Genomic DNA, 23325 nt, shown 5'->3' on the forward strand with positions numbered 1-23325 from the left:
ATGGAACCCCACATAGGGCTTCCTGCTCAGTGGGGAGTCTGTTTCACCCTCTGCCCCTCCTCCTGCTCACACGCATGCTCTCTCTCTCTTTCAAATAAATAAAATATTTTTAAAAGATGTATCTTAAATATAAAAATGGTATCAAATGTACTGAAGAAGAGATTAAAAAGATGGAAAAAATACAGTGTAAGAATACAATCATAAGAAAGGTGATGCAGGGCGCCTGGGGGCTCAGTGGGTTGAGCCTCTGCCTTCGGCTCAGGTCATGATCCCACGGTCCTGGGATCAAGCCCCCCATCGAGCTCTTTGCTCATCAGGGATCCTGCTTCCTCCTCTCTCTCTGCCTGCCTCTCTGCCTACTTGTGATCTTTGTCTGTCAAATAAATAAATAAAAATCTTTAAAAAAAAAAAAAGGAGATGCAACTTTATTCATATTTGGCAAAGTAGACCTCAAGACAAAAATATTACCAGAAATATAGAGAAATATTTCAAACAGTAAAAGGACCAATTCTTTTTTTTTTTAAGATTTTTTTTATTTTATTTATTTGACAGACAGAGATCACAAGCAGGCAGAGAGGCAGGCAGAGAGAGAGGAGGAAGCAGGCTCCCTGCTGAGCAGAGAGCCCGATGCGGGGCTCGAACCCAGGACCGTGGGATCATGACCTGAGCCGAAGGCAGAGGCTTTAACCCACTGAGCCACCCAGGCGCCCCAAAAGGACCAATTCTTAAGAAGACATCACAATTCTGTGTATGCATCTAATAAGAAAATGTCAAAGTTCATAACGCAAAATTAAGCCAAACTAGGTGCCATGCCTCTTTTTGGTTGTGGGGGGGGCAGGTGGAGCAATGCACCTTCACCTTAGATGGGATATCTTGGCATGCCCCATACCACAGCCCCTAGAAATTCCCCAGAAGGCCCTTGGATTTTGGTCAGATTTACTTCCCACCCTCTGACATGTGACTGTCAACAAGTGTGAGTATTCGTGCTTCCTGTTCCTGGGTCCAAGCAGCATCACCTCAGCAATGTAATGGGCCAGTGTGGGATCGTGTGGGAGGGAAAGGTGCTCAAGATCTCAGCAAACAGAGTTATGACAACTGGCTGGAGAGAGGCGTCCAGTTGAGGTTCTGGGTCTCCTAGGATTGATGTCCATTCACAGCCGGTGTCCAAGAGTCCCAAAACGTCTGATGACTTCCTCCCCGCTGGCGCTTAGTTCCCCTGGTCAAAGGCCACCAGTTCTTTGGGGGAAATCTGGGAGACAGAGTAACATACACATCCTTGAGTGTCCTGGAGCCCTTCCTCGAGGGGCCTCTCCACTCAAGGGGCTCTGGCATCTACACTGGCTCTACTCTGCCAACTGTTGCACGCCCATGGCTCTTATTCTTGTGACTCAGGCTCGACCTGTGTTCACTTGGCCTGGAGCTTCTCCACTAGCACAGATCAAGGAAGAACTTAGTTGACGTCCATCTGTTCCACTGAGGACCCCACTAGCCAGCCAGTGCCATACGGCTGCTCAGATCAGACGACTCTGAGGGCTGCTTTGCCTCTGTCCTCCATCCTGGTCAGCACCACCACCTTGCTCGTGGGGGCTGTGTGCGCCGCTGTTATTGACCACGGGGGAAGGGCTGAGCACAATTTGGGGTGCATGTGAGATAGCCATGTTAGGTGCAATTATGACCTCGTTATGTCTTTGTTTGCAGGTTAAGTAGAGTTTAAGGAGATGTGTATGGTGTCAAGTTGACCGGGCATAGACTCGTGTGATGGCCTGTTCTATGTGTCCACCTGACTGGGCTATGGGAAGCCCAGGCAGCTGGCAAAACATTATTTCTTGGTGTGTCTGTGCAGGCGTCTCTGGAAGAGATTAATATTTGAATTGGTAGACCGAATAAAGCAGACTATCTTCCCCAAAGTGGGCGGGCATCATCTGATCTGTTGGGAACCTGAATTCTCTCTCTTCTGGAGCTAGGCTGTCCACATTTTCCCGTTCTCAGACATTGGACAGAGGTCACACCAGCTACCCCTGTCGCTCCCAGAGCCCCAGAGGCCCTTCCTGCTTATCAGACCTTTAGCCTTCAGACTGGGAGTTAGCCCTCAGCTCCCCTGGTTCTCCAGCTTGCAGACGACAGACCCTGGCCGTACTCAGTTTCCACAGGCACAGGGCCTAATTTCTATAATAAATCCACATATGTATATCTCTAAGGATCCTATTCTGTTTCTCCAGAAAACCCTGACTCAGACGACAGCCCAAGAAAAAAACAGACAACCCCCAGTCATGGAAGGACCTCAAATCCCCCTTCCTCAGTAACTGACAGGATAAGCACACACGTGCAAAATTACTAAGGAGGCAGGAGTTTGGGGAAAACCGTTACCCACCTTGCCCTAACCGGCATCCAGAGAACTTTATAAGATCCTCCGCAGAGAACACATCACTCTCGAGTGTGCAAGGGGCGTTCGTGGAGACGAGCCACAGCCCAGGACGGAGAAGTTGTTTCAGTAAATTTCAAAGTTTTGAAATCATAGAGAATATGTTGTCTGAACACGACAAATTAAATAAAGCGTCAGTGGTAACAGATGTCCTAAAGTCTACGCACATTTGGACATTAAGCAACAAACTGGAAAAAATCCACAGATCAAACGATAACTCATGAAGGAGATTAGGACCTATTTAAAGCTGAATGACTATGAAAACCAACCTAACAAAATTTGGGGGATACAGCCATTTTCAAATGCTTATAAGAAAAAAAACACGCACGTTTAAAATCAATGATCTAAGTCCTATCTTGAGGGGCTAAAAAGGGAAAAGTTAAATCCAGTGTGAGTAGAAGGAAGGAAGAGACATGAGAGCAGAAATTTATGAAACAACATGGTAAGTGAGAGGAACAAGTCAACAAAGCAAATCACTGCTCCTTTGAAAACAATCAATAAAATTTATAAAACCCTAGCATTATTGAATAAGAAAAAAAAAGAGCAAAAAATTGCTGTATCAGAAATGGTAAAGGGGCTATCACTACAGAGCCTAATGAGATTCAAAGAATAATCAGCACAGGGTGCCTGGGTGGCTCCGTGAGTGAAGCATCTGCCTTCCGCTCGGGTCATGATCTCAGGGTCCTGGGATGGAGTCCCATGTCGGGGTCCCTGCTCAGTGGGGAGTCTGGTCTCCCTCTCCCTCTGCCCCTCCCCCTACTCATGCTCTCTTGCTTTCTCTCAAATAAATAAAATATTTTTAAAAACCAAAATAAAAAAAAATAACGATCAGGAAAATATTGCAGAAATTTTGTGCCATAAATTCACAACTCAAGTAAAATGGAGAAGTCCTTTAAAAATGCAATTTGCCAAGACTGATAGCGCAGAGAATACGAGTGCACAGAATGGGTGTGTAACCACACATTCCCACGAAGACACCCGCATGGCTGGGACGGCCACAGATCGCACGACAGCAACGAGCTCGGACCCTCCGCGAACCCTGGGTCCGAACGGGTCAGAGGCCGCAGCGTGAGCCGACACCACGGCAGTTCTGCGGGGAAGCCCAGGGAAGCCGCGGCAAAGAGCGATCAGATGCGACACCGAAGGCTCGAGCCATGAAAAAACCCGCCGATCTGTCTTCGGGAAACCGAAGAAGTCACCGTTAATAAAAGCAAGGGACGCGCACCGCCTGGGAAGCAGCCCCGCTGCGTGTCCGCGCGAGAACAAAACGGGCTCGGAACCACACAGCCCGGGGACACGGCGGACAAAGGCGCAGGCTGCCGTGTGGCCGAGGCGCAGCAACGGCGGGCGCATGCGAGCACGGCCTCTGCGCGGCCACGCGCCCCACAGGCACCCCTGCAGCGGGCGCGTCCCTGCAGCTTCTTAGACCCGCTTTCTGGGGCTCGCGAGGGAGCGACCGCAGGAGACGCAGCGACCGCAGGCGGCGGAGAGACCGCAGGAGGCGCAGTGACCTCAGATGTTTATTTCCTTGGCACGAGGGAGGCGTCACCAAAAAGAGGTCGAAAAACCCCGAGAGCTGTCCGGCCAGGGCTCACGCACCTTTTTCACTGAGGCCAGAAACCACAGAGCCAAGAGCCCACAGGGAAGCAGAGCGCGCCCTCGGGGAGGGACTCGGCGCCCTGACTCGGGGTTCGCACCGTGTCGCAGCAGTGCTCCCCAAAGACAGCGCTCACGCCAGGGCCGCCCGCTCCACGGGGCTCTCACCTCCTTCAGATTCCTTGTGTTTTCAAGGGTGCGGCTGAACACTGGCGTCTGCGCTGTGCTCGCACAAGCCACAGTGGCTCGGCCGTCTTGGAGCGGCAACTCTGACGCGTCAGGCACAGACGACCCAGCAAGCCGCTCCTGCTCCGGGACACGCAACCTGCAGCGGCTCCAGCGCGTGCCCGTTCTGTAACAGTGTTGTTCCCAATGTCCCCCCATGTGCACAGGGCACACAGTGTCTAGCGGAGAAGCAGGCTGTCCCCGCGACGGGAGACCGCTCAGCAGCGGGAAGGGTCACACACTGACGTGTGATCCCACGGCAGGGACGGAGGGATGACTGCGCGGTGTGCGGCTCTGATTCTGCAGACGGTCCAGAGACAGGTCATGCGGCCGGAGGCCCAGCAGGGCTTTCCGAAGGCTGCACAAATGTGTTCTGAAACCAGATTGTGGTGCAGGCCCCGCAACCCCACACACCTTCCAGAAATCACCGAGTTGTGTCTGTGCAGTGGGCTGTGGTCAGGGTCCTTCTGTTTGTGATCTTGCCGTTTTCATGAACGTATAATAACACGTGCCCAAACGGGCCCACGGCATCTCAACAGGTGTGTTTTAAGAGACTGCTGACAAGGGGGTGGGGGACGTGGCTCCTTTGGCAGGACAGAGGTCCACGCTGGACAGAGCTGCCCCCCAGAGAGAGCTGGCCTAGGGCTATCTTGGACATTGTCCCTGAGGGCTACATAGAGGGATGAAATGACCCTGGACCAGCTGGCTAGTCCTGTGATAATTCTGCATCAGAACCCCCCAAACTTCGCTTCGCCACGGGAATGTGCATCTGACCTGGCGTCTCTGGCCGTGGTTCGGCAGCTCTCACCGGGCTTGGCTCCGGGCCACGGATTCAGGCAGGTCTGTCCTGCAGGCCTCTGCTCTTCTGGGACCAGCAGGCCCCTCGTGTGTTCCCCACATGAACACGAGGGAGCAAGAGGCCAACTCTGCAAGGGCCTTTGGGATTCTGACCGCACCCCGTCTGCTTGCACAGTGGGGGAGGTCGGGAACAGTGGCGCTCCCCGACAAGGAACAGCAGAGGCACAGTGTCAGGCCGGAAGGTCTGGGGGTGCTGGCCAGCTGGAAACGTGGGGCACGAGAGGAGGGCCCGATCGTCACAGGCAGCTGTGGCCCCAAAGGGCAGGTTGGCGGCAGCTGAACACCACGGCACATGACAGCCCTGGTCCACAGCCGTCTCAGCAGCCACACACTCTCAAGCTTGTGTCACAGCTGCTGAGGGTCGGATGCGCTGCCCGAGTCCGAACCACAACATGACACGCTCCAACCGCACACCACACAGGCTCCCTGTGGCCGTGGTGCGTGGCCAGTGGCCAATGGCCATGGGCCGTCTCACTTGCTGTTGAATTCCTGCATTCTCGTTCTCCGTGACTGGGTGAATTTCTCGTCCTTTCTTTTTTTCTTTTCCATACTTGAAAAATCCCGTGTTGTCAGGACCTCAGTACTTTGGTGGCTGACAATCGAGAGACAGCCCAGCTCCCTCACTGGGAGCTCCGCGGCCCTGCAAGTCCTTACCCTCCCTGACCTCGGGGTTCCTCACCTGTAACAAGCACAGCGGCGGTGGGGCGGCGGCCCCATGCGGCAGAAATGGCTGAAATGGCTTCAAACTGCCTCGTTATGAGGCCAGTGGGCTCCCTATTTGTCTGACATTTTCTGTTTCTGCTTTTTAAAAATCCCCTTTAAAAACTCCCCCTGCCCTAAATTAGATCTGTCTCGTTTACTCTGAACTACTCGGCCCCTGCTAGTAACAGGAGAGCTCAGAGGTAGCTTCCGGCCGTGGCCTCACTCCCCCTCTGCCCGGGAGCATCCCGGGCCCCAGGCCCAGCTCACGGTGCATCCCAGACGCGTGAAGTGAGGCAGGCAAATGCGGGTCTCCTGGAGGGCCGACCCCGTGTCCTCCAGGGAATTCCCGCAAACCCGCCCCACACAACGTCACACGGCCTTGTCTGGGGATGAGGAGTCCCCCCGTCCTGTCACTCCATTGGGGGTGCCCCCCTGCAGGCACACACTGTCCCAACTCACGCGTCCGCAGCCTGTTTCTGGGGCGAACGCAGGATTCCGAGATCTTTGTAGTCACCAGTTTCACCTTTTCAGGATTCCGTCACTCCGGGGCACGTGGGTGAGTGGCCGTCACCAGGCTGTGCTTCCCTCTGAGCCTAGAGCTAGTGGCTTCTGCCAGCTGGACTCCAGTGGGCCAGGCCAGTGTCTGTCCCCACCCAGACGCTGTAACAAATGCCATCCTCCGTGGCCACTGTCCCCTTGGAGGTACCCACCAGCACTAAGTAAAACTCAACCTCAGACCTGCCCCAGGGGCTCGCTGAGGAAGACGCCCACACAGGGAGGACAGACCTGGGGGGCAGCCCCCACCCTCCTTCTGATGCAGTTCTATACAAATGCTCCCAAGATCTTCAGGGAAAAGCGCCACATCTCGGCACCGTCCTCAATCCTCTCTTCAAAACAGGTGACACAATAAAGGAGAGTTTCGACCTTTTGTGGCCCTGGTCCCGGGCTCCGAGGGAAGCTACGGGCTGACGTTACCGAGGTCAGAATGACTCGCCAACCTCAAAGCACGGCTCTATTTCTGCCCCAAGACACGGTGTCCATCTGCTTTGTTGAAAACATACCCCAAAAGGAATATTCCAAACATACAGATAAGCCAGAAATCCTCCCTGGTTTCCATAAGGTTGAAGTCACACAGCCTCGCACACGCTACCAACAGAAGTCAGTAACCTTCTGGAACGTCCTCCATCGTGATGCTCTCTAAGTCTTCCTGTAGAAGCACAAGCACCCCTGCCCCAAAGGCCCCTTCCCCGAGCCCGCCCTCCGTGTGAAGACGTGCATCCAGGCAGCTGTCCTCACTGGGCCCTGATAAAACTCTCTCTTCACAGGTTTGAGACGTGTTGTTTGATTGGGTCGAGGCGGCATTGTTACCGCCGTGGCTCCCGCATCTGGTTTTGAAGCTACAGAGTTGACGCAAGCTTTGGGCCGAAATCAGGCTTCTCCACGTGTCGGAACACATCGTCTGGTTGGTCTAGGAACAGCTGTGTACCCTGGCTGGGGGGCACCCCGCACGAGCCGGCACGGGAGCCTCAGCTCATACGCACTGGGGTGTCTGCCATCGTCAGCTCCCCGGGAGAGGGGGCACTGCTGCGCTCCCCAGGTCGGGGTTGTGGTCAGCCTCTGTGGGGGCTGCCGGCATTGCCAGGAAGGTGCCAGGCCCTGTAGCGGAGACGCTGGGTCAGCGTGCGTGCTCAGCTCGGCTCTGGCCCAGGCCCCAGCACCTGCTGGGGATGGAGGCAAGGGTCGCGGTGACATTGCCCAGCCTCCTGAGAACAGGAGCAGAACACCTCCGTGCTCCACGGATGTCAGACCCGGGCCCGGCCAGCTGCGCCTTCTGCCAGCTGGACTCCAATGGGCCAGGTCAGTGTCTGTCCCCACCCAGACGCTGTGACAAATGCCATCCTCCGTGGCCACTGTCCCCTTGGAGGTACTCACCGGCACTAAATAAAACTCAACCTCAGGACCTGCCCCAGGGGCTCGTTATTGGTGGAGCCTCCCTCAGAGGGTGAGCGTGTGGCTTCAAGGGCCCCAGAAAGTCCCCTGTGGAGAAATCACAGCGAGACTCTGTGGGAGGGGGTCCCACCTTTTCATGCCCCCCTTAGATGCACCCGGAAGGAGGGCGGTGGTCCCGAGCTGGGTAGGAGTCCTGGTCCTCCACTTCTCCGCGGGCCGCCTCCAGCCCTCAGGCACCACCCTGTGCCTTGGTTTCTCCAGGTAAGATGGGGGTGACGCCCTCCAGCATCATCAAGACAAGCACCTTGCTGGGGTCTCTCTACAAGCCCTCAGACCTTGCGGCCACCCTACAAAACACCTTCCATGACCACCCTGCTTTACAGGTGGGTGACAGGGGCCTGGGAGTGACAACTTGAAAGGACCTGCTGGGCCCGGGCATGAGCGGGGATGGGGCAGGCCTCCCACGCCCCCCAGCAGCTGGACAAGTGCTTGCCGTTCTTCCTTGCTGTGCAACAACGTGACATGCGGAAATCCCAGTGCTCCGGAGAGCAACCGTGAGGTCCCCGTGAGCTGGCCCCCGCCCACCACCCGTGGACACTCCAGCACCTGCCCCCACCAGCTTCCTGAAGCTGTGGCAACAGACACCGCAGAGGGTGGCTGCCCTCCCAGCCGTCAGAGTGTGGACGGCCATCCTGTCCCTGTGTCCACACAGCGCCGTCCCTCTGTGACTGTGTCCTCACCCCCCCTTCTCATGGCGACACCTGTCAGAATGGATCAGGGCCCACCCTGTGACCTCATGAGACCCTTGGCACCTCTTCACAGCTCCATCTCCAAATACTGTCATCTTCTGAGGCACTGGGGAGAGGGCGACCACGTATGAATTTCGGGGCACCACGACTCTGCCCGTGACACCTCCCAGCGCGCATCCCCGTGTCCGCCCACCCAGGCCTGGACTGTGGGCCAGCCCACCTCTTGATCTCCCCTTCTCAGAACCTCCTCATTCCCACCCGTACCTCACCGTCCAGGGCTGCTGGTAGAGAGATGCTCCTGCGGTGTGCAGTCTCCCGCCATTTGCTTTCTTCTGTCAAAAGCTACTGAGCGGACTTATCCCCGGCGTTGTTGCAGGAAGTGACTGTTCACGCTTTCCACGGCTTTCCCTTGACCCGGGCTCGGGGTCCTTCCCAGGCTTTGCTGAAAGCAAAGGGGCAGGGAGGAGGGGGGTGTCATGAGCAACGGTGCCCAGGTGTCCCGATGCCTCTGTGTTTGCTTCCCCCGGGGTGCAATTGCTTTCCCAGATGCTCCCAATGGACGGACGGACGCACAGCCCACAGCAGGGAGACCTTTCCAGCGTGGGGCTCCAGACTTCCTTCCCGCCCACTGAACGCGATCTCGTTCAGGATAACGTTGTTACCCGGCTAGCGGGTCGCCGCGAGCAGGGGCGTTTGCTTTCCCTCTACTGTGAGCTCTTGGTGCCTCTCTTTTGCCTATTAATCCCAATAAACCTATTGTTTTATCTTTTCAAATTGAATTATAGCAGTTCTTCGCGTATTCTGCATATGAATCTACTGAAAATGAGAATTACCAGTATCTTCTCTTGCTTTTGGTTCAGCTTTTAATTTTCCTTAATGATGTCTTTTTGATAAGCAAAAGTACTTCTAAAGTAGTACATTTACCAACACTTGCTTCTGTGGTTAGTGCTTCTATATTTCATTTAAGAAATCCTTTCTTTACCTAAGAAAAAATAAAATTCACCTCTATATTCCTCTAAGAATGCCCGCAGGACAAACTCGTCTATCCACAGGCAACACGCATCCAGAAACCGGAGCAGGGGCCCCGGCGCAGCTCATCAGACTTTCACAAAGCGTGCACACCTGCGTAACCACCCGTCAGCCCAGGAGACAGAACGTTCCAGCATCCACGGATCCTGACACCCCAGCAGGGGAGGGAGTGACCGGGGAAGCCCCAGCTTACGATCTGGAGCTGCCCGTGGTGGCCAGCTCTGGCCTTTCTTTAGTCTCCCAGGGAGAGGCAGGAGATCTCTCCTCTCCCCTCAAACACACATGCCTCGCAGCCCTGCTCTCCTCGGCCTGGGGACTGGCCAGCTAGTGCATCCCCCTCCTGAACACACTCCAGTTACTAGCTTTCACAGAGCCTTCTCTGAACCCCACAGGCCCCTGGTGTGGTTCTGTGTCTCTGAAACTGAGAGCCTCCCCAGCCCAGCAACCAGGACAAGACAGGACCCTCTTGTCGCGCCCAAGGGTTGCCCTAAGCAAGGCTGACCACCCCCTCACCCTATGTGCCCTCTTTCCTCCCCAAGCTTTTGTCCTTCCTGAAGTAAATCACGATTTCTTCAGATGCTTGGTTTTCTTTGAGCGTCATGGGAATTTTCTAGCCCCTCGAGACATTCCCGAGGTGTCATTTCAACCACCGGGGCCACCAGAAGCATCTCTCAGCCCCAACTGGTCATGGCAGAGACGTCCTTCTCCACGCTTTCTCCTGCTGGGCCAGGCCGCCTTTGCTGCCATCTCGGACACTCCCCATGTCCCCCTGATTGTCTTGGCGACTCCCCCCAGTTTGATGGACGGCACTCTGTGTCTACACCGCCGGCCCGTATTCTGCGCACAGCAGGGACCCCGCGGTCTGCTTTCACTCTCTCAGGTCTAGTTTCAAACGCCACAACGTGAGCCAAGCCGTGGGTCCCTCTTGTTCTTGGCACTGGATCCCCGAGGAGCCTTCTGCTCCAGAAACATGTCTTTCAACTCCTGGAAACATTTAAGCATTACTGCATAGCTTATCCCTTCCCTTCTGATTTCTCTCTTCTCTTTCCAGTTTGAATTCTGAAACCCTTACATGGACCCTGTAGTTTTCATACATGTTCTCTCTGATTTTCCATCTTTTTGGTCTGCCCTGGTTTCTGGGAGATTACCTGAAATGCATCATCTAATCCAGAGTTTCTCTAGCTCACCACGGTTGACCCTCTGGTGCCAGACAATCCTCAGTTTAGAACAGCCGTCCTGGGCATCAAAAGGGTTTTGGCAGGGTCCCTAGCCTCCACTTGCTAGAGGTAGGGGCTCCTCCTTCCTCGTCTGCCCACCGCAAGCTCTGATGACCAAAAACGTCTCCTGTTGCTGCTGAGTGTTCCCTGAAGGGGCAGGTCAGAGACCACTGCTGCATACTTTAGGTCTAAGGGCAGCCTGTCTCTGCCATGCCCTCAGGACGGGGTCCTGGCTGGTGGGGGGCAGCCTCAGAGGCCCCCCCTGGACCTTCTCACTGTGACCATCCTTAACCCACAGGCCAAGAAGCTAAGGGGCTTGTTCCAAAATGCACCCGGGACTTGTTTTGATAAGGCACGGAAAGATGTGCCGGCATGGGAGTGGCCGTTGTGAGGGACAGTATCTGTGGCAGCAGGGTTCCGGAGAAGCGGGGGCAGGGCACACCCCTCAGGCCATGCAGGGAGCACCAGGGTCAGTCAGGAGGCAGAGGGAAACGTGGACAAGCATGTGTGTTGTGGTTTCCAGGGAAGGAACAGGTGAGCTGAACAGGCTTAGGACAGAGGGGACAGAACAATTTTGGTGGCTCTGGGCTAGAGTGGTGGTGACCCCTGGTTGTCCAGGGCCCAGTCACTGCCTGCTGGGGGTCCATGCCAGATGGAGAAGGGGCTCAGAGGAGGGCTCCAGATTGCTTAGTGCCATTTGGAAAGCAACTCCCAGGCTAGCGTTCTGCCGTCTCCGAGAACTGGCTCTTGCCACCCAGTCAGCGAGACCCCAGACGTCCCAGCGTGAAGATATGATGACAGTGTCGTTAGTACGGGGGTGAGTCTGATTGCCCCATATCCACTCCAGTGACCTCCTCAGGAGCTGGGAGAGCAGCCCCGGCTCAGGGGTCCAGGCACCCCATATGCCCACCACAAGCCACGCCTGGACCAGGACATACTTACTGCCGGATGTCCACATACTTCACTCAGTCGGGTGGCCATGGTGACACCTCAGACCTTCAGGTCAGACTATCGGTCCTGCCTGTGTCCAGCGGTCCTTGCAACAGCCCAGTGCACAGGGTCACAGCGCCCTAGGGAAGTACTGGGGGACACTGTCAGTGTGGGGAGGGGCAGCCCTCTTCCTCGGAGCCTGGTTTCTCCATGAACCCACACGCTGTGCATCCAAACCAGGCTCGGGTCTGCGGACGGGCCGGTGTCCTCCTGCTGGCTTTTTCTGTCCCACGCTTCTCCTGATTGTGCATGTTGTGTGCCCAGCCCAGGGCTTCACCCTCAGCGCCGCCAACACTCATGACCGCAGGCTGTGGGCCGGAGGACCGCTCCTTTCCAAGAGGTGTGCCCGCTGTGCAGACGGCACGATGGCCCCAAAGACGTCCACATCCTAACCCCTAAAACCTGCGAACACAGTACACGCAGGACAGAAGGGATGTTGTCCACGTGCATGAGCTAAAAATATCAAGAGGGGGAGGCCATTCTGAGTCATCAGACGACCAACATCGTCCCAGGGTCTGTCCAGGGGGAGCAGGAGGCGGGACGAAGATGGAGTGAGGACTCTGATGGGGGCCGGGCATGCACCAAGGGATGCAGGCACCTCTAGAAGCTGGAAAGAGAGGGCAACAGATCCTCCCAGAGCCCTGCAGACCCTGACCATCACCCAGGGAAACGCGTCCACACCTCTGACCTCCGGAGCCGCAGAGAGTCAGTGGGTGTGCTCCAGGACACTAAGGTTCCGGGAGTTCACCACGGCGGCAGCAGGAAATAGGGTTAAGACCACCTGTTCCCCGTCTTGGGTATGAACAGCCAAGTGCTGAGAGCCCGGCAGACGCGGACCCAGGAGTACTCACATCACAGTGCAGTCTGTGCAGACGACAGCCTTCAGCCCCATTCCGACAGCAAAGCTTCCCTTCTGCACCCATGGCATCCCCTCCATCAGGACCGCGTCATCTGTCCTGCTGCTGCTGTCCCTGCTCACCAGAACCCCTGAAATGGGACCGCACACCATGCACCTGGAGGGGAACATCACGTTGATGGGAAACACAGGAACACACCTTTGTTTGCTCAGATCTGACCGGGCTCCCACACTGCTGGGCCTGGCCTCCGTGTGGATGTTCCAAGGGGGGGCCCCAAACCACAGAACATCAAGGTCCCAGAGACCCACATTTTCACACACTGAGGGGCTCGCAGGGAGTGAAGGATGTCACCAGGGGCCAAGAAAGTGACTCAAAGCCTAGTGTGTCTGGAGGAGGCAGCTTCATCCCCAGAGAGGAACAGGGAAGAAGGGAGGGCTGGGACCTGGGAAGGTGGCAAGGGGAGGTACTCTCTCTGTCTGTGTGTGTGTGTGTGGGGGGGGTGATGTGAAGGGCAGGACTGCCCCCCGTGCCCCAGCAGGTTGGGGGTGGAGAGTGGCTGCTTTGCCGGGTTTTGAACTCTTGTCCCCAACCATGCAGAAAGTCCTGCTGCTCTGTCCAGGGCTTTGGGTGAGCGGGATCTTTTTTTTTTTTTTTTTTTTTTTTTTTTAAGATTTTATCCATTCATTTGACAGAGAGAGAGACAGAGATTACAAGTAGACAGAGAGGCAGGCAGAGAGAGGAGGAAGCAGGCTCCCTGCTGAGCAGAGAACCCGATGCGGGGCTCGATCCCGGGACCCTGAGATCATGACCTGAGCCGAAGGCAGAGGCTTAACCCACTGAGCCCCCCAGGCGCCCTGAGCGGGATCTTTGAGGACCTTGCAGACGCCTGGATGTCAAGGGTGGGTTGACGCAGGATGCCAGAGGCCATGCGGAGCCAGCCCTCTCTCCCTGCCGCGTTGCCCCCCCAACCCGACAGCCTGAACTCATAGGGGTCCAAGGAAGGTGATGGGTACCCCCAGGCATGGGGCTGGCACAGCCGCTTTATGGAGCTAGACAGCTTGCTGTACCCAAATCTCAAGGTCGAGCTTACCACCCAGGCTGACCTGGAATGCTCACCAAGGGGTCGTCTCACGTCCCTCCTGAGGTGCCGGAGAACCAGCCTTTCCACCACAGTCCTCTTGCCTTCCTGTGACAATCCCACGGCCTGCACCGAGTGCGCTCTCAGGGGGCAGGCAGCACCCGAAAACCAAGGTCACCTTCCCTTTGCCACCCTACTTCTTTCCAAGGAAGAAGGATGAGTCTCACCCGCTGCATTTCAGAACGACGGCACAGCAGGCAGAGCAGAGACGGAGACAGCGGCCAGAGAGGGCCCTGGAGGTCGTCTGCCGAGTCACTTCAGCCGCTGTGTCACCTGTGAGGCGCACCTAGATACGCCAGTTTCGTTTCTGACTTTCTGCAGAGCAGATTTCCAGTTTTTAAAAAAGACCGATTTTTTGCTCTTCTTTTGATGAGGAAGCATGTCAGTCAATGGGAACCTATCAGACGTAATCACAGCAGTTTCATACCGAGGAACTAAATGGGAAGAAATGAAACAGCAAAATTCTCCTACGTCCTTTGTCCGAAAAACACTTACGTCCTCCAGATAAGAAGGCACCATTGTTCACACTCAGAGCCCCTTCCCCGAGTCCCTCCACCCACAGCCACAACAGATCATTTTTAAAAGAAAACTATTAAGAACTACAACGTTTCCCTATACCAAGAGTGGAAGGGAGATGTAAGATAGGGTGCGTGATGGAGACGTCGGGCCTGTGGGGTGCGGGCCCAGAAAGGGGCGAGTGGCTGTGAATGTTGTCCCCGAGGAGTGAAGAGTCTACAATTGCCCACAGTAAGTGGGGCACGACAGTCCGGAGCACCAGCTGGCCTCGGAGCCAGGACAAGGTGCCCATGGCGACGGCAGGAAGGTGAGAAGGAAGATTGCCTTCAACAGCAACACTTGAGGAGGACGGAGAGGACGGACCTGGGCTCCGCCGGCTCCATTTTTATTTCAAAGGTGCACACTTGCCAACCTCGTTATCTGGCCCACCCGCAGACCGGCTTCTGTCGTCCCTTGTTCTTCCTGGGATCTGATCCTGTGTACGTGTTGCCTTCTGTATGATGCACGTTACACACAGATGACTCGAGACTGAGGAAGGTGTTTTCTTCCCCTCTCGAAAGGACGGACATCTGTCCTGGCAAGGAGCCAGACACACCGAGCACCCCAGGTCTCCCTAATGCGGTCCGGCTCCCTGGGACGTGGTGTTTTTCAGGTTCCCTCTTCCCAGCCCAAAGTCTTGGTGCTGACTAGACCCTCCCTCTCTGTAGCAATCTCAGAAGAACGACTCGTCCCTTCGTCTTTGGTCCGTCGGGAGCTTTGCTCAGTGGCTGAGCTCTCAGCTCCTGTACAGAAAGGATTTCTTCAGGGAAGAGTCCCCCGTTCAGGAACTCTTCAGTCCCTTGTGAGTGGAAGCGCTGGTCCTCACGACCTGGCAAGCCACCGCGCTAGCAGAAGCCGAGAGTGACCTTTCACAAGGTGGACCTAACCCTAGAACTGGTGTAAAGCTCTTCAGTGGCCCTCATAGCTGCCCCTTTCGGCCGCCTGCCCAGTGACCGGGACGTCTGACGGTGACACCAGTTCCCGGTACTGTGGTGGTTTTGTGTGTGCCAACTTGACTGGCCTCAATGACCGCCCGCGGCCACCCCATCTCTCTTTCCCACAGGCTTTCCTAACTGGGCCACTAGAGGCGTTTGGGGTGAGCCGTGGTGTGGGGGTGGTGGGTGCAGCAACGCTCTTACACCTGGAAGGTCAGGATGGAGCCCCAGGTGTGGCAGCAGCTCGTGGTGGGAGGCAGGTGGGCAGCTGCCCCCCGTCCCCCGCGGCTGTTAGCTTCTCCAGCTCCCCGCAGGCGTGCATGCGGCTCTCCGACGACCGCTACCGACTTCTGCTGCAGGAGGGCCACCGGCCCAGTCCGTGCTTGCGGGTTCCTACCTGCCCTCGCTCCCCGCTGCCCCTGCGGCTTCCCTCCCCGCACCGGCGGCTCCGGCCCTCCACGGCCTTCAGAAGCTGTCCGGCGGCCCCTCCTTCCCCGCACCAGCTCCTGAAGGACGTCCTCCCCAGAGGTTCCACCACTGCCTGGGGTCCACTGGCTGGGCGCTTGGCCAAGGGCCGGCGCAGAGAGAATCCTGCTTGGCCTGGGCCCGCTGCGTGGCTGTCGTTTCCCCCCGGTGACTGGAAGCTCTGGCCGAGGAGAGCCCAAAGGGGGCCTGGCGGGCTCCTGGGGAGGACGCTGCCTCGGGCGAGGGGCGGGTCCCCTGCTCTCCGGGGGTGGGGGTGGACGGGTGTCCGTGCGATGGCAGCGATCCCGGGGCCCCTCCGAGCCCGCAGGCCCGCTGACCCCCAAGGCCGGGGTCACCCTGGAGGGCGCCCCGCCCAGAACCTGCTAGTTCGGGCGGCCCGAAAGCGCCCTCCTCGTGCGTGCGTGTCTCCGGACTAAGGCGCACGTGTCCGCTCTGAGGGTCACGCACTGGTTCGCACAGGCGGCCACAGGCGACGCCAAGGCTGGTGGAGAAGGGAGTCCCCGGCCGGCCCAGTGGGGCCGCGTACGCATGCGCACCACTCTCTGTCCGCGGCTGCGCGCGCACTGCGGGGCTTGGCGCCTGCGGGACTCCGTACGGGCGTCTCCATGGCGACCGCGTGGCCGGCGGCCGGCATTGTCGGGCTGCTGGGCTGCGGCTCTCCTGGGACCGGCTGTGCCGGGAGCCGCGGGCCGGCGCCGCAGGTGAGGCGGGGGTGCGGGCGGGTGGGGCGGGGGTGCGGGGGGCGGGCGGGGGCGCCGAGGGAAGGCCGCGCCCCGCGGGGTCCCCGCCGCGTCCCGCTGCCCTGGCGAAGGCATCTCAGTCCGGAACTTAGGCCCGGGGTCCGAGCCGCCCGGCCGGGGGGATGGGGACCCCGGCGCGGCCCCCCGCGAGGAGCCGGCTCCGCCCTACTTCAGCGGCTGCGGTTCCCACGGGGTCTCGGGACCCGCCCCGCCGCGGGGAGGCTGCCGGGGGTCGCCGCACCCTCGCGCCGTCGGCGGCCGCCGGTCCCCGGGGGAGCCCCGCCGGGAAGGGCCCGCGCGTGTGCTGCGGTCGCACCTGGGGTCCGGGCCTGGCTGTCGGCCGGCCCTTCCCTGGCCCCGTCCCCGCGTGCGACGCCTTCCCCCGAGGACGCGGTCGCCCCCAGCCGCGGCAGCCCTGCCGCGGAGCTGCTTCCGAAGCGCGGTTGGCCGCCCGGGGCCCGTCTGGCGTCCGTCCGGGGTCCGCCCGGAGTTCAGGATTCCATCTGGACAGACTGTCCCAGCGCCCGGCCTTGTGCCCCCCTGACCCCGTGGCGCCCCCGGACCGAGTGGCGGAGCGGCTGCGTCTCCGGGACCCGGGGAGCCTGACTCCGTGCGGAGAGCGCGGCGCCCTCCACGCCCGGGTCGCGGGAGGAGCATCCCGGCTGGCCGAGTGGGAAGCCGTCCGGCTCGTCTGTTCCCCTGAAGTAGCCTTTCTTGTTTGCGTCAGTGTTTTCCAGGAGCTGGAAGCTCAATCTCTGGGCTCCGTGGCGCGTGGTAGAGGGAGAAGCATAAGGTTCCGCGAGAACCTCCTTGACCTCCCGCTCCCTTCCTTCCTGCAAACTTAAATGTCAGATTTATGCTACAGCTTATTAAGGTGATGGTTTTGTAAGCAAGGGAAACCGTCGTGCATCTGCTCCCCTGTGCCCCCGGGAGGACGTCGGGTCCCCTCCATGTTGCTGTGTCTCCCCTCCCCATCTCCAGGTGCCTGCAGACCCAGGAGCATGAGCAGAGGAGCCGACCCCGCCGAGAGATGGAAGGAAGCAGCTCCTGCGAGGCCCCCCCGGGGTCGGCTGGTCCGGAGAGCGGACCAGCTAGGGGCACCCCTGCTCCCCCCTCCAGAGAGGTTCACAAGGCAGCTCAGGGGCTCATCTTTTCTTCCTCGTCGGTTTTAGACTTGAGTCAAAGTGGTCTTCACCACTTAGGAGAGATCTTTAAAATTCCCAGCCTCGAAGTAAGTGGGCGTTTCATGGGGTGCTTGTGCTTCTGCCAAGTGGACGTGAGGGGCTTTTACTTAGAGTCCTCTGCTTAAGAGAGTGTTTCTAGGATGAGGGTTAGAAGAGGGTTAACTCGGGGTCTCATGTGGTGAGCACATCACAAAAGAGAAATTCCGGCATGGGGACCCACCGGTGGAAACACCTCGTGGAGTCACACTGTGATACCTAGCCTCTCTTCTTGGGAAAGTCGTAAGCACCAAAAGCCCGTGGTAGGAAGCACTGCGGAAAGCACCCTTGATCTCCTGTTGAACCCCCCGCCCCACCAAGACCTCCCATGTGGCATTAAAACAGGAAAACACCATTTCTCACCCCTGCCTTGCAGGCGTCACATGCTGACTTTCCCCTGTGCCTGGTGCCTCGCCGGGCACCCGCCAGCTGCTAACCTAGCGGGTACCATCTCATCCTCTAGGGTTTCTAGAATAAGGTTCCATCGGAGCACAGTGTGGACGTGAATGGGGCAGGAGTGCAGGGCTTGGGCTCCTGCTGCCTCGGACTCACGTAATTTCCTTAAACCTTTTGTCTTCATCTGGAACACGAGAAGGAGACCATTCTTGTGGGTCATTATGAGAATTAGGCTGTAAGGCTCGTGAAGTGCAGCGCCTACAGGGCCCGCGGTCACATCGCGCCCGTAAGGTGTCGGCTGCCATTTGGAGCACTTGCACAGAGCTGTCTGCTGGGGTGTCAGGTGCCCCGCTGTCGTGTGTCACGTGCCATGCGTTTGCGGTCACAGCCGGCCCTGCCCCGCTCTCTCTTCCCTGAGCACCGACCTCTCGCAGTGAATTAATTCCTGGGTCATCAGGGCCGCGGTGTCTGAGTGCAAACACTCCCGACAGTGAACGAGGGCTCCAGCATGTCGTGAGCTTTACAGGACCTCCGTGCACGAGGGAAGAAGAGGAAATTCTGAACTGTTCTTTAGGCTCAATAAAGAAACATCATAACTGTTCATGCCTCTCAGAAAACAGAGATGGTTACTATGGCAACCAATCTCAGAGGGAGGCGGCCGCTCTGCTCTGTGGGTTCCCGGTCCGTGTGCAGGCGAAGCAGTGATCTCTGAGGTCACCAGTCACGCGTCCAGAGATGTGCGCACACACGGAGCACAAGGAGGCCGTCTTTGTGGGTCCCACGCAAAGGGTAGGCTTCTGTGGTACTGTCACTTCGCTGGTGGCTGGAACAGCCCTTTGCAAAGAACAGCACCATCTCTTCCCGCCTCTTCTGGCCTTTGGGAGGATGTGTGGGTTCAGAGCTGAGCCCTAGAGCCAGCTTGGCCCGAGAGAGAGCGGGCCTGAGAAGCTTGGAGGCCATGCTGCCGCTGAGGCCCGAGCGGGCTCACATCGAGGAACACACATGCTGTGCGGGCGTGACCACCTGACCGTGTCCCAGAGACTGGCTGTGGCCAGCATGGTGTCTGGCCATGCCTCGGCAGGCTGGAGAGTTCCCACTGCATGCACTGGTAAAGCCCCTGCCCTACCTGTGAAGACACGCGGTGCTCAGCGTTGGAGGCAGAGCTGGGCTTTGTGATGCTGTGGCCGAAGGGGGTGGCTAGTCGCACAGGCTGCACTTAGGGCTCCTCAGTTGTGGTGGCCGCTGCTTCCTGGCCCCCCTCTGTGCAAGTCACTGCTCACCCCGTGGACCCAGGCAGGTGGGTCATGTGACCCCTGCACAGGGGCAACACCAGAGCACAGAGAGGTTTGGGAGCCCACTCAGAGTCACACAGCTAGTAAGGTTCCAAATCCAGATTTGAACCCAGAGAGTCTGGCTTCTGGGCCCACGTTCTTTTTTTTTCTTTTTTTAAAGATTTTATTTATTTGACAGACAGAGATCACAAGTAGGCAGAGAGGCAGGCAGAGAGAGAGAGGGGAGAAGCAGGCTCCCTTGCCAAGCAGAGAGCCCGATGCGGGGCTCGATCCCAGGACCCTGAGATCATGACCTGGGCCGAAGGCAGGGGCTTAACCCACTGAACCACCCAGGCGCCCCTCTGGGCCCATGTTCTTAACAATCGTGCCCCACCGGCTCAGCGGTAGAGGAGTTCGAGATCCTCATGGGACGTGCAGAGCAGTGAGGGGGAGCACCACATGCCACAGCAGCACCATTGCCGGGGGCACCTAGGCACTCCGCCACTGAGCTTCTGGTTCCTGATCTCTGCTCAGGTCTTGACCTGACAGTGGTGGATTCAGGCCCCGCATTGGACTCCACGCTCGGCATGGAGCCTACTTAAAAATTCCCCATAATCATGCCACGCTGTTACTACAGACTCTCATGTGTGCCATTTACATAGCTGCAGTGCGTGCCATGTGTGCTGACATGGCCCTGCCCTCCCTCTCACGTCCTGGGACAGTGGCTGGCTTCTGTGGAGCTGCTGGTGGTAACCAGACACAGCAGCCCGGCAGCCAAGGCAGACAGCTTTGTGCACGGTTCCTTTAGTTTCCTGTGAACTCTTGGCTTGGGTCGAGTCGGCTCATGCCATTTGTCCACTGACCACAGTGACCGCGGGCTGCCTGTGACAGGCACTAGGGAAGGGGCAGGGACAGCAGAGCCCAAGAGGCGTCATGTGTGGGGCCTAGGAAGGAGAGGGACTGAAACACTTGGAGAGTCGGTCTGGTGTTCAGGGGTATTTGCAGAGAATGTGTGGTGTGCGCAGCGGCGGTGGCTGAGCCGTCAGCCGTGAGGGAGCCACGGGGCCAGCCCGGGAGTCACTCTGCACACCCAAAACCTGGGCAGGGGACCCTGGTGCTTTCCTTCTGACTCTCGTCTGCTGTTTGTAGTGTCTGAGAGTAAGATCTTCTGGGCTTTCTTTTCACTTGATGTGCGTGAGTGCAAGAGCCTGGGGTGGTTCTGGAAATGCTCTAGGACGCATCATGTTTTAAAATGCAGTTAGACAAGACGTTCTCGTTTCTTCTCCCCGGAAGCAACTGCATCTTCAAAGAAACGCCCTCTGCGAGCTCCCCACAGATTTCTTCCAGTTGCTGCCAAACCTCACTTGGCTGGACCTCCGCTGCAACAGAATTAAAGCACTTCCTTCTGGGATTGGGGCTCACAAGTAAGTTGTATGTTTGTTTTTCCAGATTTTGAGATCATGGTATGTTAAAACGTCTGAGTGCCAGCCCTTGTGCTGCTTAGCTCCTGCCCCTGATTGAATTTTGATTTCAATGCAGAAGCATTTAGTGCTGTTTTTAAAGCCAGCTAAGAGATGCCGTGGCTGAATGCACAAACGCACGGAACTGGGTCATAGTGCAGGATGCTTAATAGCACGGAGAATGCTGGAGGCCACTGTGCCTTTGCTGGGCCAGCAGTGAGGTGTTTGCGCCATCTGGTTCCAGCTCTGACTGTCCTCGTGCGAAGCTGCCAGAAGGGTCAGGAGCTGGGCTGATGAACTGCAACCAGCCTCTCAGCTCCCAAGGCCTGCGGGTACCCACTAGTTTCTGATAAATAACAAGAAATGCTTTCCGTTTTGGGGAGCTGGAAACCCCAACGTAAGCAAGGCCTGTCATCCTGCCATGTTCCTGCCACTCTGATCCCGGGGGCTTCCTAGCACCCCCACGCCTGGAACAGACGCCGCGCCTCCCTCGTCCTCACGTGGCCCCGGCCAGCAGCCCTGGGTCCCCTCATCCTGGGTCAGCCGCCTCAGACCCCCAGGAGCGGGGCTCACAGTGCGCTCCGCCTCCTGTCCTGACCTCAGCACCTCCAGCTCCCGCTTCCCTCCCTGTCTGTGTTTCCTGACCTTGTGAGAACCTTCCGGTAAACACTGTAGGATCTCCTTTAATGTGAGTGCCTCCTGGGCAGAGGAGAGCACACGCATAGGCTGTGGGTGTGTGTCCACAGGGCGACATGGGGGACGGCCAGGCGGCCCGTGTGCTGGGACACAGGAGGGAGAGGGGCCACCCTTGCAGGCTGGGCTCGCCGTGTTGGGTTTCATTCTGACCTGAATGGTGGAGTCACGGAGGATTTGAGTGGAGAAGGTGGGACTCGACTTGGCCTTGAGGTCACTCTCTAAGGAGGGGGGTGATGGGCGGCTGGTGCGGAAGCAGCGGCTGGAGTCAGGCTGACTACACAGAGCTGCAGGCCACTTGAGAAGCCAATGGGGTTCGGGATGGCCATTGGTGTTGGAGGAAGACAGGTATGCCGGGGCGACCCCCCTTCCTATGTGAGTGACTGTCCGCAGAGAGCCATGCGGCCGCCATGACTCAGCAGACCGGAGGTCTGTACAAGGCCCTTCGCGGGCCTGAGCTGTAGCTCACTGTTGTTCAGAGTGATTTTTAGGTGGTGAGCATTTTGTCATATGTCACAGTGAGAGAAAATCCCTGTGAATCATTTGTGCCTTCGTCGGCTCTGCAAGGAAGCAGCTGATTTCTGATGCTGAGCTGGGGTCTCTGGCCGGGGGAGTCAGAGCCGGGAGCCGCCTTCCTGGAGCTCCTGGACTAGTCAGGGTCTGCAGATCGCCTGCTGTGAGTTGTGCCACTGGACACACAGAACCGTGGCCTTGGCCCCCAGCAGGTGGCTGAGCCTTCCCGGGGCCTGCGCCCACCGTGTCCCCTCCGGCCTGGCGGCCTCGCACGTCCTCCCAGCTTGTGGTCGCAGGTGGACCGGGAAGGCGTTGTTCTTCCCAAGGTCCTCGTCTTTGGTGCCGAGGGTAATCCAGTGCTTTCTGTCCAGCAGCTGGTGCCCACACAGCGAGGAGACGGATTGCTACTCAGAGGGCAAATAAGCAAAAACCCGTTCCCTGAGCACTGTTCTTTCCCAGCAAGTAAGCCCGCAGTCCCCCAGCTTCGGAGTTCTTCGATTTTGCCAGTCAAAGCCAGCTGCTCAGTATTGTTTAAGATACAGTTTTGCATGTGATTTATAGCCCATTATGTCATTAAAATTAGATCAGCTTGCCGAAGTGCTGAAACATGCTCATCAGAAATGTTAAGTAATTATGGGCTTATTAAAAGCCTTAAACTTTCCGAAAAGCCTAATTAAAGCAGTGCCAGTGTTAATGCTCTCCCCTCTCGTTGCCTTGGACGTGTGAGCTTGTGCGCAGAGAGCGAGCCAGGACGTGCACGTCGGTATGTGCGCCCCTCGGGCAGGCAGCTCCGGCTCCGTGTGTGAACGTGTGCTCCAGGGGAGGTCGCCGGCATCACGGGGGCGCGGGGGGCACTGCTGATAGTGTACGGGGTCAGCAGCCTGTCAGTTCATTGCTCGAGGTGCACGAGAATATCCACACAGATCATTGCCCGGACACACTTTCTGGGGGATGGTGGGTCCCCATGGCCTCCGCCCACCACTGCCGACCCCCAGGCCTGCAGGCCAGTGCTCAGGGGCGCCCTGACACACAGGACCTGCTGCTGGGGAGCCCAGGCGCCCACCCACCTGCGGCCCCTGGTCTGCAGGTCTGTCTGTCCTGTGCAGAGCCAGCACCCGCCCATCCTCCGCCTGCTTTCTCTGGTCCACAGCTAAAAGGGGCTGAACCCAAAACAAGTAGTTGAAGGGACACTGAAATAATGCACCTTTGTGTAATCAAGAAAAGTTCAATGGATAAAGTCTGTTCCTTTAAAACTTCAAATAAGAAGGGAAAGCCAAGAGAGCAAATGGAAAGAAAATTGCCTAATCTTCAAGAAATCTGATT

The 23325-nt window shown here is 57.6% G+C and overlaps 1 protein-coding gene and 1 long non-coding RNA gene across 6 annotated transcripts in view; one reads left to right on the forward strand and one right to left on the reverse strand.

Moving 5' to 3' along the window:
* Positions 1 to 703: 703 nt before the first annotated feature.
* LOC125084337 (uncharacterized) lies at positions 704 to 16208 on the reverse strand. 5 transcript variants are annotated; one of them, XR_007122606.1, is made up of 7 exons: positions 13712 to 16208; positions 12590 to 12751; positions 11691 to 12140; positions 8767 to 8944; positions 8566 to 8608; positions 7736 to 7840; positions 704 to 1249 (listed from the first exon to the last, which is right to left on the reverse strand). It is a non-coding gene; the product is annotated as an uncharacterized LOC125084337 (long non-coding RNA). The 5 variants fall into 5 exon arrangements; XR_007122604.1 differs by lacking the exon at positions 8566 to 8608; XR_007122605.1 differs by lacking the exon at positions 8566 to 8608 and having other exon boundaries at positions 13699 to 16208.
* A 726-nt stretch (positions 16209 to 16934) lies between these two features.
* Positions 16935 to 23325, forward strand: part of LRRC27 (leucine rich repeat containing 27) — a 31986-nt gene continuing 25595 nt past the window's right edge. Inside the window, exons 1-3 of the mRNA XM_047701561.1 lie at positions 16935 to 17323; positions 17431 to 17680; positions 20630 to 20760. Coding sequence (XP_047557517.1) covers positions 17295 to 17323; positions 17431 to 17680; positions 20630 to 20760 — 410 coding nt within the window. The 5' untranslated portion in view covers positions 16935 to 17294. The remainder of the gene's footprint in view (positions 17324 to 17430; positions 17681 to 20629; positions 20761 to 23325) is intronic.

Source organism: Lutra lutra, chromosome 14, assembly GCF_902655055.1.
Source record: "Lutra lutra chromosome 14, mLutLut1.2, whole genome shotgun sequence".
NCBI lineage: Eukaryota > Metazoa > Chordata > Mammalia > Carnivora > Mustelidae > Lutra > Lutra lutra.